Genomic DNA, 17,168 nt, shown 5'->3' on the forward strand with positions numbered 1-17,168 from the left:
TCTCCTGATGGTAGTTACACCAATCTCCCCAGAAAGGGTAGAGTGACTGTGTAGATGTGAAAAAAAAAACCTACCCAACGATTTTTTTTAAAGCATGTTTTTTCATGCTTTCTTGGTGCCCTTTTCCTTTAGGGCTTTTTACCAGATATTATGGGACTAGAGATTGGATTAGATACATTCAGTTTCAAACTGTGGTTTAGGCAAGATAATTAAGGGATGAGACCAAATGACTAGATTATGTGAATAGGCCTCTGGCAAGCATTAGACAATTTAAAGTTAATACCTGAAACATGATTACAGTGATGCAAGTTAACAAGAGAAACAGCATATAGTTGTTGTGACATTAATAACAGATTATTTCTGCATAGAAATCACAAAGAAAGAATGAAAGATTATGAGAGACAAGACAGGTTTTCTCTCTTTTTTAACAGTAAATCCTAAATATAAATGCACAATGGCACTTGTATATTATCTTATATGTCCTCCAAATGTAAGCTAGTACCATCCTTTATTATATCATTACTGTTGGTACATCCTTATATTACCCATGTATATATTTCATTTGGATTCTACCTTTTCTTTATGGGACTTACAGTCAGTTTTTAAGGTAGCTCTAAAGATTGGTTTATTCATACACAATTTCCCTGTTCTAATTTCTGTTTTCTTTTATGTTTGTAGTAGCATGATATAACCCTGAGGGAGGGAAATGGTTAACTGCTAATCAACCGGTTCTAGACAGTTCAGGCGAACTGGTAGCTATAATTTTGGCTGGCCCTACCCACCCCACCTGGTGGTCCTTGAGGCCCAGAGGACAGCCAATGGAAACACCCGTTTCCTGCTTCCATTGGGCTATCTGCGCCGCACTGGATCAGGAAGGGGAGCGGGGAAGCAAAAAGCCTACTAGGTCCATAGGTATTCACCATCACAATAGCGAATCTCTCCAGGCACCAATTCTCCCAGCCTGCCACACAATTGGACTCCCTTTCTTCTAGTGCTCATGCGGGAAACAAGACTTGTAGCAGCAGCAACAATTTGGAGCTTGTTAAGAAGGACTGCTCCTCCACCCCAGCCATGCGTTTTCCAGCCTGAGCTGCTTGGAGTGAATAGCATGCAATAAGCTGCTGCTCCCATGATTCCCTGAACAAGCGCTGGAAGAAAGGGAGTCTGATTGTGAGGCAGGCTTTTCCAAGGCAGGTCATAGAGGGAAACAGTGAGTGCTCCTTGCCTCCCCATGGCTCTAATCCTTTAAAATTTTGAGTAGTTGCGCACATGGAGAGCTGTGGGAATCAGTGCCTGGAGTGAGAGGGGAGCCCGGGCTGACTGGTTGGGGAAGGAGTACCGGACCTCCAGTGCTCATGCTAGGAGAACAGCCTGCTGTGCCAGAGGGACTTGCTCATGTGCCATCTCCTTGCAGAAGATCCCGGCACTGTGAGATGCATGCACTGTGCATGCTCTGTCTATATTAACATATCATGTATGTTAAGCAAAGACCCTTGAACCTGGAAAAGTGAAACTGAAATTGCTTTTTAATGTCTGTTAAATTAATTTTTTAAAAAGTATGAGTGAATAAGGTTTTGACTCCTTGTTTTCTTGAGAGAGTACTCTCTTTTCAGAGCAGGGATTCCTTTTCTTTCTTTGCCTGGGATTTCTTTGGCACAACTTTATTTTTCCCCTCCTCTGGGCTTTTCAAAAATCTAACCTCCCTCCCTCCTCCCCTCTCTCTCACACACCCACGCACACACAGAGATTGGATCTTTCCTCCTGGCCCATACAGGCAACACCCACGCCATGATGTAAAGTTGGCCATGCCCACCTAGTCACATAACCACCAAGCCAAACCCACCTAGTCACATGACCACTAAGCCATGCCCACAGAACCGATAATACATTTTTTTGAATCCCACCACTGCTGCTACTGTATGTTTATATTATTATTTTTATTAAAATTGGAGGGTACATTAATTCATATGATTTCATTATGCCCAGTTTTGATTTCTGTTTAAAATAAAATTAAAGCCCATAAAAATAGATTTATGTATACAGTAGAACCTCTGGTCACAAAAGCTTCTGACCAAGACCAAAAAAATTCACATTTTTTTTCGTGGCTGATTTCTCCTTCCACACCATTTTTTTTTAAAGTACCAAATTTCCAAAATTAGCTTTGGGTCATGACCAAATCAGGTTGCGACCAAAGTTATGGAACAAATTATGGTTGTGACCAGAGGTTCTACTATGAATGTTTTATATTGAATGTTATTTTGAATATATTCTGAAATCATGCAAGCTGCTCTGTTTTTAGGAATTATATGAACTATATAAAATATAATTATGAAACATTTTTGAGGAATTATTAGGTAAAATTATATTGGATCAAGTAAATGGTATTGAACGACTGGGAAGTCTGGATATTAAGGCAGGGGTGGGATTCAACCGGTCTTACTACCGGTTCGATCAGAGTGCTGTGTCCGTGTGTAAAACAATTGCAAAAAAACAGCTATGCCTCCTGGACAGCTCACAAGTGCTGCACGCGGCTGCGCAGCATTTGAAAATTGACTTTTTTCCTGCTCTTTCAACCTCAGCTGTGCCGCGCAAAGCAGCTGAGGTTGAAAAAGCAGGAAATAAAGGACAGCCAAGAGTCCGGGCAGACAGGTGGACCAAACAGACGACCAAAAGGTTGTCGCACCGAACTGGTTTGGTGCCTGCTGTTCTTCAGAGCTACCAGTTCTATAGAACTGGGTTGAACCAGTAGCATCGCATCCCACCACTGTATTAAGGGCTGGATTGGAGAAAATCTAACTTTTTTTTAAAGCTACTTGTTCTAACCAATTAAAACTTTTAAATTTGTTTCTGTTTTCTGTTTATTTAATTAAAACACAATAATAATTCATTAATTATTTTAGAAGGATACCGTCTTTTGAAAATAGGAGAAAAATAATTGGTTTAAATCTGTTTGCTGAGGGCTGATGGAGATTTGGACGTTGCTCTTCTTGATTCTAGCCTAATGTCCTAATTTTCACAGAACTAATTACATAATATTTCCATGTCTACTTCTAAAGAAATAGTTCAATAAGGATGACTCAGGGAAGCCAACTTTAGATTCGGAGGTTGATTGATTCACTCCAAAAGAGAACTATATTTCTCCTGAAAAGAAGCTAGCCTGTTAAGCAGAATAAGCCGTTGAATCTGAAATGTCATCAATATCCTAGTCTGTGCAAATTTCTTCCCACACATATATACCATTGGATTTCTTCCCATGCACATAGCACCAGTACAGTAGTTAGCCTGGATTGTCTGGCCTGGATTAAGGAATATTTCTAATGTCATTCTGGGCAGTGGCCATATTATAAATCTAAAATGAATGATGGTTTACAATACTGTAAATTGATATAATTATTTGTACTGTTGATAGAAACTAGGAAGAATATGAAGGAAGTCATTGGAACTCTACATGTTTTTATTTCCCCCTTAGCTCTCAGCAACATGTAACGTGAATGAATCTCCATTCAATGACTGGTACACTGGGCACTTGAATTTTCAGATTGAACATCAGTAAGTATTAGTTATATAGAAAGGTTGTACAGTATATAATGCAGCTTTTGTACAGCTTTTTCTCACCACTAAGCACCACCTGCATATTATGGTCCAAGTTTTAGTCCAAATGATGGCTGTGGCCAGGAGTTTTGGCTAGTTTTAAAGAAAGTAGATCTTGTCCCAGTATATATGCTATGGCTATTCCAGACTAGATTTGGGGATCTATCCTGTTAAAATGCCTAGAAACAGCATTTCATAAAAAACGCAGCAGTGAAACTGATATCTAGAGCTTGGGCTTTTCATATCTTACTTTGAGTTATATAGCAGATTAAATGGTTGATAAATATAATTCATTTCTGGACCAAGTCAAAATGCTGGTTTTCACCATTAAAATTCTTAACCAGGATTACAAAACCTGAGAGCAACTCCACAGTACCCTACTACAAAGTGACTCATAAGGAAAGATGATGGTTCAGCAATAATCAGAAGGACCTCAGCTTGTTCATCTACCCAAAACTTTCTGGGAACCAGAAAGGTGAAAGGTTATCCCCTTCTGTATCAACCTGCCTGTACTGAATAGGAAAGGAGAACTCTTTGCCACTGAGATGGGAAGGGCAGTGATGACAGCAGGATCCAAATCACAGAAGTATCTTCTACTGTGTCCTCTTGATCTTTTCCCTCTCTTTCCACAGTCTTTTTCCAACCATGCCTCGACATAATTATTACAAGGTGGTTCCCCTGGTGAAATCCCTGTGTGCCAAGCATAACATTAAGTATGAATGCAAGCCCATGCTCACTGCTTTTGCAGATATAGTGCGGTAAGTATAAGCCAACAGGAAAAAGGCTGTTAGGAATATAAGTCACCTAACAGGTATTTGGGTTAGAAATATATAAACCAGGATAAAAATTTTAGTACTATATCTTTAAGGGAATGCAAGAGCATGCAATCGGGTGTGGTTTCTCAAACAGCCATAAGATGGAGCCAGAAACCTGGGTTGTTTAGTCTTAGTCTTAATCTCAGAAGAGAGTGTGACTCTGTCTCTGTTTCCTTCTGTTGGAAAGTATTACCATTGTTCCATTTCTTCTAATTGACTGATATTATTGGATTTAATGTAAGTCTGATACTGAACTGTTTTTGACACTGGAATTTGATATTTGGATTATCCCTGGATTGAAAAACTGACTGATTTACCTGTGAATGACTTTTGGACTGCTTATCTTGAACTTTGCTTAAATCTTTCTGGAAGTAAAAACCTACATTTACTGTACAGTGTATCTGTGTGCTGTGTGTGTATTATTCAAACACTTCTCTCAAAATACATCTCCCTGTATGCGCTCATTCTCTTAACGGGGAATTACCTCAACACTGGTTATGGGCCCAGGCCATACCAGGCTCAGATAACTGAGAGTTAGTGTGAATGCACAGTACTGTATACAGACAGCTGTTCACTGTTTAATTATGGTTTGCTATCCCGGTAAAGATGGAACAAGTCACATGTCTATCACTGATAACCCGGTTGGATGGAACAAACTATGTTTCCTGGTCTATGAAATGCATAACTCATTTATAGAACGAAGAGGGCAAACATTACAAGCCATGGCTCGCACTATGTTATCTGATTCAGGTTTACCTGAAACACTGTGGGGTGAGGCCATAATGTGTAGTAACCATGTTTTGAACAATGTAGTTAATACAACAACTGGAGAATTGCCATTCACTTGTTAGCATGGCAGAAAATCAAATTTAAGTTACCTACACACATTTGGAGCTCCAGCATGGGTGCATATTCCCTCACAAGTAAGACTGAAAGGGCAACATAGAGCTAAGAAATTATTTTTTGTGGGTTATGAGGCCAACCATAGATCATTTAGATTCTGGGATCAAGGCACAGCTCGTGTTTATTGTGGTGCTAGTGCAAAATTTCTCAAGCATGTTGGGTGGGATAAACTGGAACAGGAATCCAGCAATGATATTATTATTGATACCCAAATAGTCCCTAAAGATGATATCAGTAAACAATAAATAGCCATTAAAGAGGAAGAACAGGAGGAAGTAGGAGAACAGGCGCAGGAAGAAATAGAAGAACAGGAGCAGGTGGCACAGGAAAGTCCACCAGTAAGCCCTGTATTACCAAGACGTTCAACCTGAGTAACACGACCACCTGATAGATATCAGGCTAGTGTTGTATGACAAGTGAATACAGTTCTAAGTAATTATAGTGAATTCAAACTGTTTCCTGTTAAGGATCAGGCTGCTTGGCAGAAAGCAATGGATAAGGAACTGGAATCTTTAAAAAGACTGGAGGTATATGAAAATGTTAAGTTACCACAAGGTAAACATGCCATAGGATGTAAATGGATATATAAGCTAAAGACAGGTGTAGATGGGACTGTTACCCATAAAGCCAGGTTAGTAGCACAAGGGTTCAATCAGACAGCAAACGACTATGATGAGGTGTTTGCACCTAGTCTAAAGGCTACTACATTAAGGGCGGCATTAGTGTGGGCAGCTAAAGAAAAATACATTGTAAATCATTTGGATGTAGAGACAGCATATCTGCATGCACCGTTGCAACACACTATATATTTAAAGAAACCTTTAGGTCTGAAAAATGATAATACTGATAATAATGATTGCTGGAAATTGAAAAAGAGTCTTTATGGTTTGAAGCAATCTGGATATGAGTGGAACCAATGTATAGTTAAAGAATTAACTAAGATAGGCTTTGTAGCTGGCATGGCTGATCCATGTTTGTTTAAAAAGGAAAGTAATGGTATAGTGTCATTATTGTTATTATTTACTGATGACATAGCATTAATCATCAAAACTGAACAAGAAGCTACTGAGATAATTTCACTATTGAAAAATAAATTTAAGATAAAACAATTAGGAGAAATCAAACAATATCTTGGTTTAAAGATAGATAGAACTAGAGGAGGATACAAGAACTCACAAGCTGATAAAATTAACCAATTACTAAAAAGTTTTAAAATGGAACTTTGTAAGCCGGCTAAGACACCAATGAGCCAGGAGTTTAGCCACAGTGGTGTTCAAAGTCCTATTTTTGATAAGAACTTTTATCAGTCTTTGATTGGTAGTTTATCTTATCTCAGTAATTGGTCAAGGCCAGATGTTGCATACATGTTAATCAATTAGCGACATTTAACGCTGAGTCTACTGAAAGGCACTGGCAAGATGCTAAACGTGTGTTAAGATATCTGAAACAAACAATGCATTATGCATTGTATTTGGAGCCAAAAGATGAACTGAATTTGACTGCATATGCTGATGCAAGTTTTCCTACAGACATAAATACATGAAAATCTACATCGGATACTGCTGTATTATTGGGAAAAGCATTGATTGGATGGAGATCTATTAGACAGAAACATTTAAGTTTGTCAACAATGGAGGCTGAATTTTCATGTTTGTCTTTATTATGTACAGATTTAGTTTTGTATAAGCAATTATTAATTGATATGGGAATTGATGTAAAAGATCCTATTGTTGTTTATGAAGATAACCAATCAGCAATACAGATGGCTTCAAATATTGCTGTTAAAACAAGAACAAAACACACAGATTTAAGATATTTAAATGTGAGACAATGTGTGCAAAGTAAAATGATTTAGCTAGAATACTGTATGTCAGAAAACAATATAGCAGATCATTTTACAAAGGCCCAAGGCTCTATAAAGCATAAGGCTAGCTGTGAAGATTATGGAATTAGAATGTAAGGTTGTATGTATTATCTTACCCAAAAGGGGAGAATGTTAGGAATATAAGTCACCTAACAGGTATTTGGGTTAGAAATATATAAACCAGGATAAACATTTTAGTACTATATCTTTAAGGGAATGCAAGAGCATGCAATTGGGTGTGGTTTCTCAAACAGCCATAAGATGGAGCCAGAAACCTGGGTTGTTTAGTTTTAGTCTTAATCTCAGAAGAGAGTGTGACTCTGTCTCTGTTTCCTTCTGTTGGAAAGTATTGCCATTGTTCCATTTCTTCTAATTGACTGATATTACTGGATTTAATGTAAGTCTGATACTGAACTGTTTTTGACACTGGAATTTGATATTTGGATTATCCCTGGATTGAAAAACTGACTGATTTACCTGTGAATGACTTTTGGACTACTTATCTTGAACTTTGCTTAAATTTTTCTGGAAGTAAAAACCTACATTTACTGTACAGTGTATCTGTGTGCTGTGTGTGTATTATTCAAACACTTCTCTCAAAATACATCTCCCTGTATGCACTAATTCTCCTAACGGGGAATTACCTCAACAAAGGCCACTTGTAAGCATGTTATCAAGGGAAGATCAGTGGGGCAACATAATATCTCAAGTGGACAGTAGCTTGAAAGAAGTCATTGCTGTTCAAATATGCTTTTGATTAATATTTGTAGAGATTCTTAGTGTGCTTTTGATGAAGGTGTTCCCTGTTCTTTTTCCCTCTGCAGCACCTTGAAGGAATCAGGAAAGGTCTGGCACAATGCTTATTACGAGGAATAAAATCAATACCAGTGAGGAATTAGGATGGCTCCACTGAAAGAACATCTGAACTTCTCTCTTAGCCTTTGTAATTTAAAACAATTTAAATAATAATAGTTTTTTTTCCTATTGATTGTTTTATAATGTTGTTGTATGCCACCCAATCAGTTTTCATGAGATAGACAGCCATGTACAGTTGATGAATATATAAATAAATAATCTTGAAAAGGAATCTTGTGCTTTTCTCCTATTCTGGATGGATGGATGGATGGATGGATGGATGGATGGATGGATGGATGGACAGATAGACAAACAGAGAAGCAGAGGTCAAGATGATAAATGATATATTTGACAAAGAACCATCCAAGATGTACTCCCAACTGCAGTGCAACACCAAAGTAACATAAAAGCTGCCTGTCAGCAAGCCTGCTGCTTGCTGCCGTGGAAATGGGGGAGACACGTTCAGTGGAGAATTTTCCTTTGCAGCTTTGAAACTACTGATCTTAGTTTTGCTTATCTCTTCATGGTCATTTCTTCTAGCTTTGGTATGCAGCAGCCAGAGACAATGTACTTGAATCAAACTTTCTCAACACATTTCCTGTCCAGTGCTTACGCTCTGATTGCCTGTATACAAGGGGATTGGGCTCTATGGTTTGTTTCAATCTCATGCTTCATACACTTTTGCCTCAGATCTTGCCTGAAACTTGTTGCATTCAATTCTCTCCAAGTAAAAGTACTTTTTCTCTGAATCTATGGAGCCAATGGTTTTTTTCTTTCCTAGGCAGTAGAGAGAGGAAGCCCTGACATTAGGCAAGATCTGCTTTAATGGTCAACCTGGAGATAGCAATCTACCATATGGACTGAGCATCCAATGTCCAACCATGGGAGTAAGCTGGAATAAACCAGAGCTATAGCAAGCTCCCCCTCTAGACTGCACCATGCTCAAGATAAGGCAAAATGACAAGAGGAGCTGGACCTCAATCAGAAGCCTATCAGGCCCAGATGGTCTCTGGATGTGAGGAAAAGGAATGTTCTCCACTGAGCCAAAGGGAGAATCCAGGATGGGTAGTCTCTAGTCTCATAGCTCTGCAGACCCAGTTGAAAAAACTGAGGACACACTCCCTGGTAACGGTCCCCAGTTCTTCACTTGGTCTCAGCGTGTTCAGACCACCTTTAAGGGCTCTGAATAGTTAAGATTGTAGAAGAAGCTTCACCCCCTGGATTGAGTTATTTTTTCCTCTTCAAGTGGCTTAGAGCAGGTTTGACAGCTAGCTGGCTGTCTTTTGTTTAGCACTTTTGTTTTTTGCATTTTTGGTTTTTTTGACTGCTTTTTTAAAAAAATTCTTTGCTGGTAGACTGGTTTTTGGAATTGTGATTGTAAATTTGGTTGGAGGTGCCCCTGAGAGCCCGTGTGGCCCGGGCTGGCGGGGGGGCAGGAATCAGTGTCTTATTCAACTCACTTTATCCTAGTCCATTCTTATTGATCTGTGCTAGCCGCAAAAACCACAAGGCGCTTCTGCGCCTTTTCAGCATCGGCGGCCATTTCAGACGTTTCAGGACAATTCTGCAGTTTGTCTCCAGGATTGTCCCTTGGGGGGGTACTGGCCATCTAGATTGAATCCTGACCTCCTGTCCAGTCACCAGAGCACCATGGCAGCTGTGAGATGCTTGAGACTGCCAAATTGATTGCAGTGCAGCCAGCACTGGCTCACAAGCCTCTGATCTGTCAGGGCTTGTAGCAATTTTAAAGAGTCAGCCATTTTATTTTATTTTTTCCTTTTTGCTTTGACTCTTGCCTTAAATTGCGGAGCTGTGCACTAGCCTCCTGAAGTGGTGGACAGCTGCTGTGACCAAAGCAGACAGCTTTAGATCAAATAAATTTTGTTTTTATTTTTCTTTTGCCCCCTTTTTCCTTTTCTCTCTCCCTGTCAGTGACAATTATTTTTGGCAGGCTCAAAATGGCCACCAGGGGAGCTGGCCAAGAATTATCAGCTCCTCAGCAGAGTAGGGAGAGAGCTGCAAGGAGATCAACTAAGGTCTGTTGGGCTGGAGGCAGCAGCTAGGATCAGAGCTTGGACCCTAGCCCCTAAAAGACCCTCTAGGGCAGAGGATAGGCAGGCCAGGCATAGACAAAAAGCCCTAGATAAGGAGTTTGATAAGGTGGTGAGAGACTCCAAGATGGCTGAAAACAGGGCCATCTCTCCTCTGCTCCCACAAGATGGCAGGCAGCAAAACCAATTGGCAGATAGACAATATTTGACTGCCTGATATCCTGGTGGCTCAAGTACTCAGAATTTGCAGGGAAACCTCCAAATCAAGGCAAAAGCCACTCATAATAATTCTGAGCCACCGCAAGGATTTTTGATTGCTGCACCTGGAAGCCCAGCCTCCAGCACCAGACCTGTGCCTGAAAATAAGAAAGCCATCTTTACCCTATAGTGGCTGTGTTGTGGTCTGAGGAGGCCCACAGGCAAGAGATGGATCTCCCAAACAATTAGACAAGAATTTCAGGCTTAAGTCAACCAGCTGCGCCGGCTGCCTGGTTTGGACACCAACAGAGGAATTCCTCAGGAACAGGCTTCTGTAGAACAGCCAATCTACTTCAGAAATAGTTCTGCATCCCCTTCAGAAAGAAGCCAGTCTTATGTTTCCGAGGGGGACCTCCTTCTAGAGAGGGCTTTTTGAACAGGGAGTCGGAGGTAGCAGGTCCCCCCTCCTTTAAGGACCTTTTCCAGCTGGCTCTCTCCAAGACTCTGCTGGTTAAGGCTAAGAGCACAGTTCATCTTAAAAAAAGGGACAAGGTCACCGGGATCTTTCCCCAGAGGGGGAGGATCAGGAAGATTACCTATTCACTGAGAAAGCATCTGTGGTGAATGCTGTACCTGTGCCCCAGATGTTTATGAATGTGATTAAAAAGCAGTGGGAGTCCAATGGGGGGGTACACTTGCCCCAGTGGTCTGAGTCTACCTTATTTAATGGGTGGCTGCAGCAGCTGCAGGGTAGAATCCCACCTGAGGACCTCAGGGTGCATCAGGACTTAAATAAGATAATAGCCGCAGCTCAATCAATAGCAAATGCCATCCTCACATCAGCCAAAACTTCTTCCAGAGTCATGGCCTCATCTGTACCGGCATGTAGGCTCATCTGGCTAAGAAACTCGCAGATGGACTCCAGAAACAAATGGAAGCTGGCGTTTGCTCCCTTCAACGGAGAGAGGCTTTTTGGGAAAGCCCTGGATCCCTTTTTTTGATGGAAACCAGGGACAAGTGAAAAATCCTGCCCTTCCAGGGGAGGCGTTTTGAAGAGGAAGCTGGGACAAGCTTTCCCTGTCAAAGTAGGCTCTTCTTCCAAAGATCCTCATTTCGGGCCGATAGACCAGCCTTTGCCGCCAGAGGGCATCAGAGGCAAGATGACAGAAGGTCTTTTCAGGGTTCCAACAGACCTTTTAGATGCAACAAGTGACACCCAAGCCTCCTTTCCCACAGGGGGCCGTCTGGGACTGTTCTGGCAGAGATGGGAACAGATCACGACAGATGCTTGGATCCTGACAACTTTATGGTCAAGTCTCTCTCGGGAGTTTCTTTCATCCCCCCCAAGTGCCTTTGTGTGCTGCCCCGTCTCAAGGGATCCCTCAAAGAGGAATCTCATGGAATCGGCGATCCACCATCTGCTGGACGTTTGGGCTATCCATCGAGTTCCTGAAGACCAGGAGAGACAGAGATTCTATTCAATTTGGTTTGTGATTCCAAAGGCCTCGGTGGGGTGGCGAGCAATCCTCAACTTGAAAGGGCTCAACAGGCATCTAATCTACCGAAGATTCAAGGTGCACTCCCTCCACTCTATCCTACAGGGCCTGCAGGAGGGAGATTTTTTTTGCCTTCGGTAGGCCTGACAGAGGCCTATCTCCATGTGCCCATAGACCCCAACCACCGTGAGTTCCTGAGGTTTTGCTAGGCGTCCACCATTTTTAATACAGGCTCTCCCATTCGGCCTGTTATCAGCCCCACGGACTTTTACCAAGCTCCTGGCGGCCATAGCGGCGTACCTTATATCCTTACCCATAAGGATCCTATGCTATTTGGACAATATCCTGATAGCATCCTCTTCCAGACCCCAGGTGGAGGAGGATATGATGTTGACAATCAGGATCCTTCAAGAGCATGGGTTCTCAATAATCCTGGACAAATGCCACCTAGTACCATCGAACCGTCTCTTGCATTTGGGACTATCATAGACCTTAACTGGCCAGGTCTTTCTCTCACAGGACCATTGAGACAGTATAAGGTACGTCACATCACAGATCCTATCTGACAGAGAGGTGCCTATCATCTTGCTGTCTCAACTTCTCAGCAAGATGATATCATGCATTGGGATCGTCCCAGGGCCCGCTTCCATGCCCGAACCCTGCAGTGGTTCCTGCTCCCTTACCAGAAGGTGGGCAGGAGTGACTCACCAAGGAGGATTCATGTCCCCTTGCTGGTTCTTCTTTCTCTCCATTGGTGGCAGTCCTGAGCCATGGATCAGGGTTGCTTGTACAGGGCTCCCCAGAGGATTACCATCACCACCGACACCAGTCTGTATGGTTGGGGGGCCCACCTGGGAGTCCAGGTTAGGTGGTCATGGGAGGAGCTTGCCCACAACATAAATTGGCTAGAGCTCAGGGCTGCCCGCTTAACTCTCAAGGATCTAAGGCAGGAAGTGATGGGGAGACAGGTTTTTCTCCTCACAATGTGGCCACCAAAGCCCACATAAACTGGCAAGGGAGCACTCACTCCAGATCTCTAATGCAGGAGGCGACTCAGTTGTGCAGGTGGGCAGAGAGACACCTGTTGTCCCTGTGAGCAAAAAACATCTCGGTAGTTTCCAATGTGCAAACAGACTGGTTGAGCAGGACCACAGTCAACCAGTTGGAATGGCGACTGCATCCCAGTCTGTTCCTGGAGATGATGGAACAGTTCAGCCATCTGATTCTGGATCTCTTTGCATCTCCAGAGAACTCGCAGCTCCCGAGGTTCTTTGCATGGTTCCCAGGACCGGGAGCAGAAGGGGTCAACACTCTGCAGTGCAGGTGGCCCCAAGGGCTATTGTATGCCTTCTCCCCTTCCCCTGATTCCGGGGACAATCAGAAAGGTACTGACAGAGAGGGCAGAGGTTCTGTTGGTAGCCCCTTACTGGCCTAGGTGCCCATGGTTCACCTACCTGGTGGGCCTGTTGGTCACCAGACCCTGGAGAAATTCCCCTGCACAGGATCTCCCTCAGCCAGGGCCCGATTGAGCACCCAGATCCAGCCTGGTTTTGGTTGACCATCTGGCACTTGAGCGGGTGCTCCTGAAACAGCAGTAGTTTTCCAGAAGGGTCATTCAAACCATCCAGGTGGCCAGAAGACCTTCCATGACCAGGATATACGACGCATCGTGGAGGATTTTCTGTGGCTGGTGTGCCAGTCACCTATTGGAACCTACTGCTGTGTCTGTGGCAAATGTGTTAGAGTTCCTGCAGGACAGATAGGACAGAGGTCTCACTCCCAGTACCTTGAAGAGACAGGTGGCTGCCTTGGCCTCAATTTTTTCAGTCAAGGACTCAACCACTCTAGCCCAACACCCCAGGGTGAAAGCTTTCCTTAGGGGAGCCACTAATTTGAAGCCACCGGTGGTCCACCGTTACCCCACCGTTACCCCACCAGGGTCCTGCAGGCACTGACTTCTCCCCCATTTGAACCCTTGCGTGAAGTCAGTCTTCGCCTACTCACGTGCAAGATGTCATTCTTAGTGGCCATTATTTCGGCCAGGCATATCTTGGAGTTGACGACCTTAACCATCAGACAGGACCTGTGCCGACAGAGTGGTTCTGCGGTTGGGCCCTTCACCTTTCTGCCCAGGGTGAACTCCTTATTCCATCGCTCACAGGAGTTGATTTTTCCTGACTTCTGTCCAGGGCCTACCCATGCACTGGAGAGAAAATGGCACACCTTGGATGTTAGGAGGCGCTTCCTATATCAAAAAGACCTCCTCTTTTAGGAGGACTGAAGCCCTGTTCATTTCCTTTCAGCCGTCAACTTTGGGTCACAGGGTGACACTATCTACTGTGGGTCGCTGGCTTAGAGCCTGTATTGCGAAGGCCTATGAGTTACTGGCTCTTCCTGTGCCCAGGGGAATCACTGCGCACTCAACCAGGAGTGTAGCGACCACTGCAGCCTAGGCAATGCAGGCTTCGGTTCTGGACTTTTGTAGAGCTGCAACTTGGTCATCTGTGACCCCATTCATAAGACATTATAAAATTGACTCCTTTGCCTCAGCAGAGGCGTCCTTTGGAAGACGAGTCCTGCAGGGTGTTCATGTAGAAGTGGGGACCTCTGACCAATCCAGTTCCTTCCCATAGGACAGCCATCAGCCAGCTTTGGTATGTCCAATCCTGGATTCTCCCTTCGGCTCAGTGGAGAAGGGGCGTTGGTCCTACTTGAATGCTTCTTCTCGGGGAGCTGAAGGGAGAATCCAGTCCCACCCTGTATTCTGTCTGGTCGGAGTAGGGAGGAAATGTTTTTTTCTCGCAGTATCAAATAGGCTATCTGTTAGAGGACAGGGAGCAACTGGATTCACTTCAACGTCGTTCAGAACTGGGGACTGTTACCAGGGTTTTTTTTCAACTCGGTCTGCAGAGCTATGAGACTAGAGACTACCCATCCTGGATTCTCCTTTCGGCTCACTGAGAAGAAGCATTCAGGTGGGACCAACGCCCCATCCCTTCCCTTCCTCTGGAGGGAAGCTTGGAGTAAGCCAGGTACTGAACCAGGTACTATTCTTGATACAACAATGAGGAATCAAAGAGCCAGGGAAACTCTTGCACAGACCCAGGCTTCCTGGGTCACCCCAGGTCAAACCATGGATGGGAGCTACTATGATGGGGGCCGCACTTGCTTTATTTGGACTGGTGTCACTGGCAGCAACTTCACCACTGGTAGCAGCTGCTGCACAAGCTTCTCTGCCTGCAGGGGCCACTCCTTAGAGGCATCGAGCCCTAAAAGTTCCAGCCTTGGGGGTGAAATATGGGGGAGATCCTGAGCAACTGGGATTCTTCCTCACTCAAGTCTGGTACCACATGCAGGGGTATGGGGCTGAGCTAGAGACAGGAGAAGCCCAAATGAGACATGTCATCAAGGGTGAGACCAATCAACCAATGGAATAGCTTGCCTTCAGAAGTTGTGGGTGTTCCATCACACACAAGCAACACAGTTACAAGATAATTTGAAATCTTTACAGTCTAATACTGCAAGCTAACTCTTAAGGGATGAAAATGCAGGCTCAAAATACATAAACATAAAAACAGCATTGCAATCCTATTCTAATTTAATAAAATCAATTCTGATAATTAGAACATGTATTTAAAAATACATAAGAACTCTGACAAGAAACTCTTATTCTGTATTAACATTTTAAAAACTCCTTCCCTGGACTAGTCCTGTCAAGTTTCTATTGTTTATTCAAGACTGTGCTTGGCTGCATTCCTGCAGTTTTGTCATTACAAATAAGTATTTTCCTGTTAATTAGTTCTTGTCTTTCTGCCTGGAGCTATTAACTGAAGGCAGAGAGAAGGAAAAAAAACTCTTGCATTTTATTTTCCCCTCCTGAGTTTTAAAGGGGCTAGAATTTTTCTGCTGAGGAAATGGCTATGTGGTTATTTCTTCTTTTTCTTTTCCTTTCCTTTGGTTAATTACAAATGAGCAGGAAGGTCTGAGGTGTGTGTGAGCTACTGGAATCGTTAGGCAGGCAAGCAGGCAACCTTGACTATCTGGCCAATTGGCAGAACTCCAAAAAGAGTTAACAAACAGTTCTCTTGAACTTGTGCAAGCTGGCTTAATCCCACCACTGAATTTAGTGTAGAGAAAAGCAAGGTTTTAGGCATTTAGACAGGGAAACCCAAAGTACACATAATGTGATACACATTAGATGAAACCTGGCTCAAAACCAATAACTGTGAGAGGGACCTTGGAGTCCTAGTGGATGATCACTTAAATATGAGCCAGAAGTGTGCAGCAGCTGCCAAAAAAGCTAATACAATCCTTTGTTATATAAACAAAGGCTTAGAATCAAACCACATGAAGTATTAGTAGCACTTTATAAAGCCTTAGTTTTGATGACCACATTACAAAAAATATGTTAAGACTTTGGAAAAAGTGCAAAGAAGAGCAACTAAGATGATTAAAGGACTGGAGACTAAAACATATGAAGAACAGTGGTAGGATTTGGGTTTGGCTAGTCTAGAGAAAAGAAGAACTAGTGGGGCCATGATAGTAGTATTCCAGTATTTGAGAGGCTTCCACAAAGAGGAGGAGGTCTACTTATTTTCCAAAGCATCAGACGGTAGGACAAGAAACAATGGATGGAAACTAATCAAGGAGAAAAGCAACCTGGAATTAAGAAGAAATTTCTTAACAGTGGGGACAATTAACCAGTGAAACAGCTTGCTCTCAGAAGTTGTAGGTGCTTCATCTCTGGAGGTTTTTAAGAGACTGGACAGTTATTTGTTTGAAATGGTATAGGGCCATGGTGGGCATGCGAGCCGTCACCCCACCTCATCTCTGTTGTGCATGCATGCGTGCGCCTCCAGATGATCAACTGGTCTTCGGGTCTCTGCCATGCATGTGTGGGGTACACACTCAGTGGTCGCATGTGCATGCGTGGGGGCAGGGCACACATGGGGGGTAGCACATGCATGCACAGGGAGCAGGGTGCACACGCACGGTTCATGAACATATATGCGGGGATGTGGCACACATGAAGGGGCTGCATGCGTATGTGCGGGGTGGGGCACTCTGTGAGGGTTGCACATGCATGTGTGGGGAATGCAGGAGCACGCCCATGCATTTGCGGCAGCGGGGTGCATGCGCAGTGGCATGGAACATGTACGGGTGATGGGGCACATGAGTGGACATGTGTAGAAGCCAAAAAATATTGGTCAAAAATACATATGTGGTTGGAGAAGATGATACAACAGCACATCCATCTGAAAACCTAAATATTTTTGCTAGGGATTTTACCAGAAACTTATAGTAAAGAAAATGTATATCTGATTATTCATGTATTAACTGCAGCTAGAATTGTATTTGCATAAAACTGGAAAAGTGAAGAGATTCCTACAGATGA

At 43.2% G+C, this 17,168-nt stretch overlaps 1 protein-coding gene across 3 annotated transcripts in view; it reads left to right on the forward strand.

The window, feature by feature from the left end:
• LOC113449140 (acyl-CoA (8-3)-desaturase-like) overlaps positions 1–8,777 on the forward strand; it is a 45,822-nt gene extending 37,045 nt beyond the window's left edge. For all 3 annotated transcript variants that reach the window (XM_026720137.2, XM_026720138.2, XM_087920857.1), the window contains 3 exons: positions 3,470–3,549; positions 4,224–4,349; positions 7,998–8,777. In XM_026720137.2, the coding sequence (XP_026575922.1) occupies positions 3,470–3,549; positions 4,224–4,349; positions 7,998–8,049 (258 nt within the window). In that variant the 3' untranslated portion in view covers positions 8,050–8,777. The remainder of the gene's footprint in view (positions 1–3,469; positions 3,550–4,223; positions 4,350–7,997) is intronic.
• The last annotated feature ends 8,391 nt before the right edge of the window (positions 8,778–17,168 follow it).

Source organism: Pseudonaja textilis, chromosome 1 (assembly GCF_049901715.1).
Source record: "Pseudonaja textilis isolate UNSWEBS1 chromosome 1, rPseTex1.2, whole genome shotgun sequence".
In the NCBI taxonomy this organism is placed as follows: Eukaryota; Metazoa; Chordata; class Lepidosauria; order Squamata; family Elapidae; genus Pseudonaja; species Pseudonaja textilis.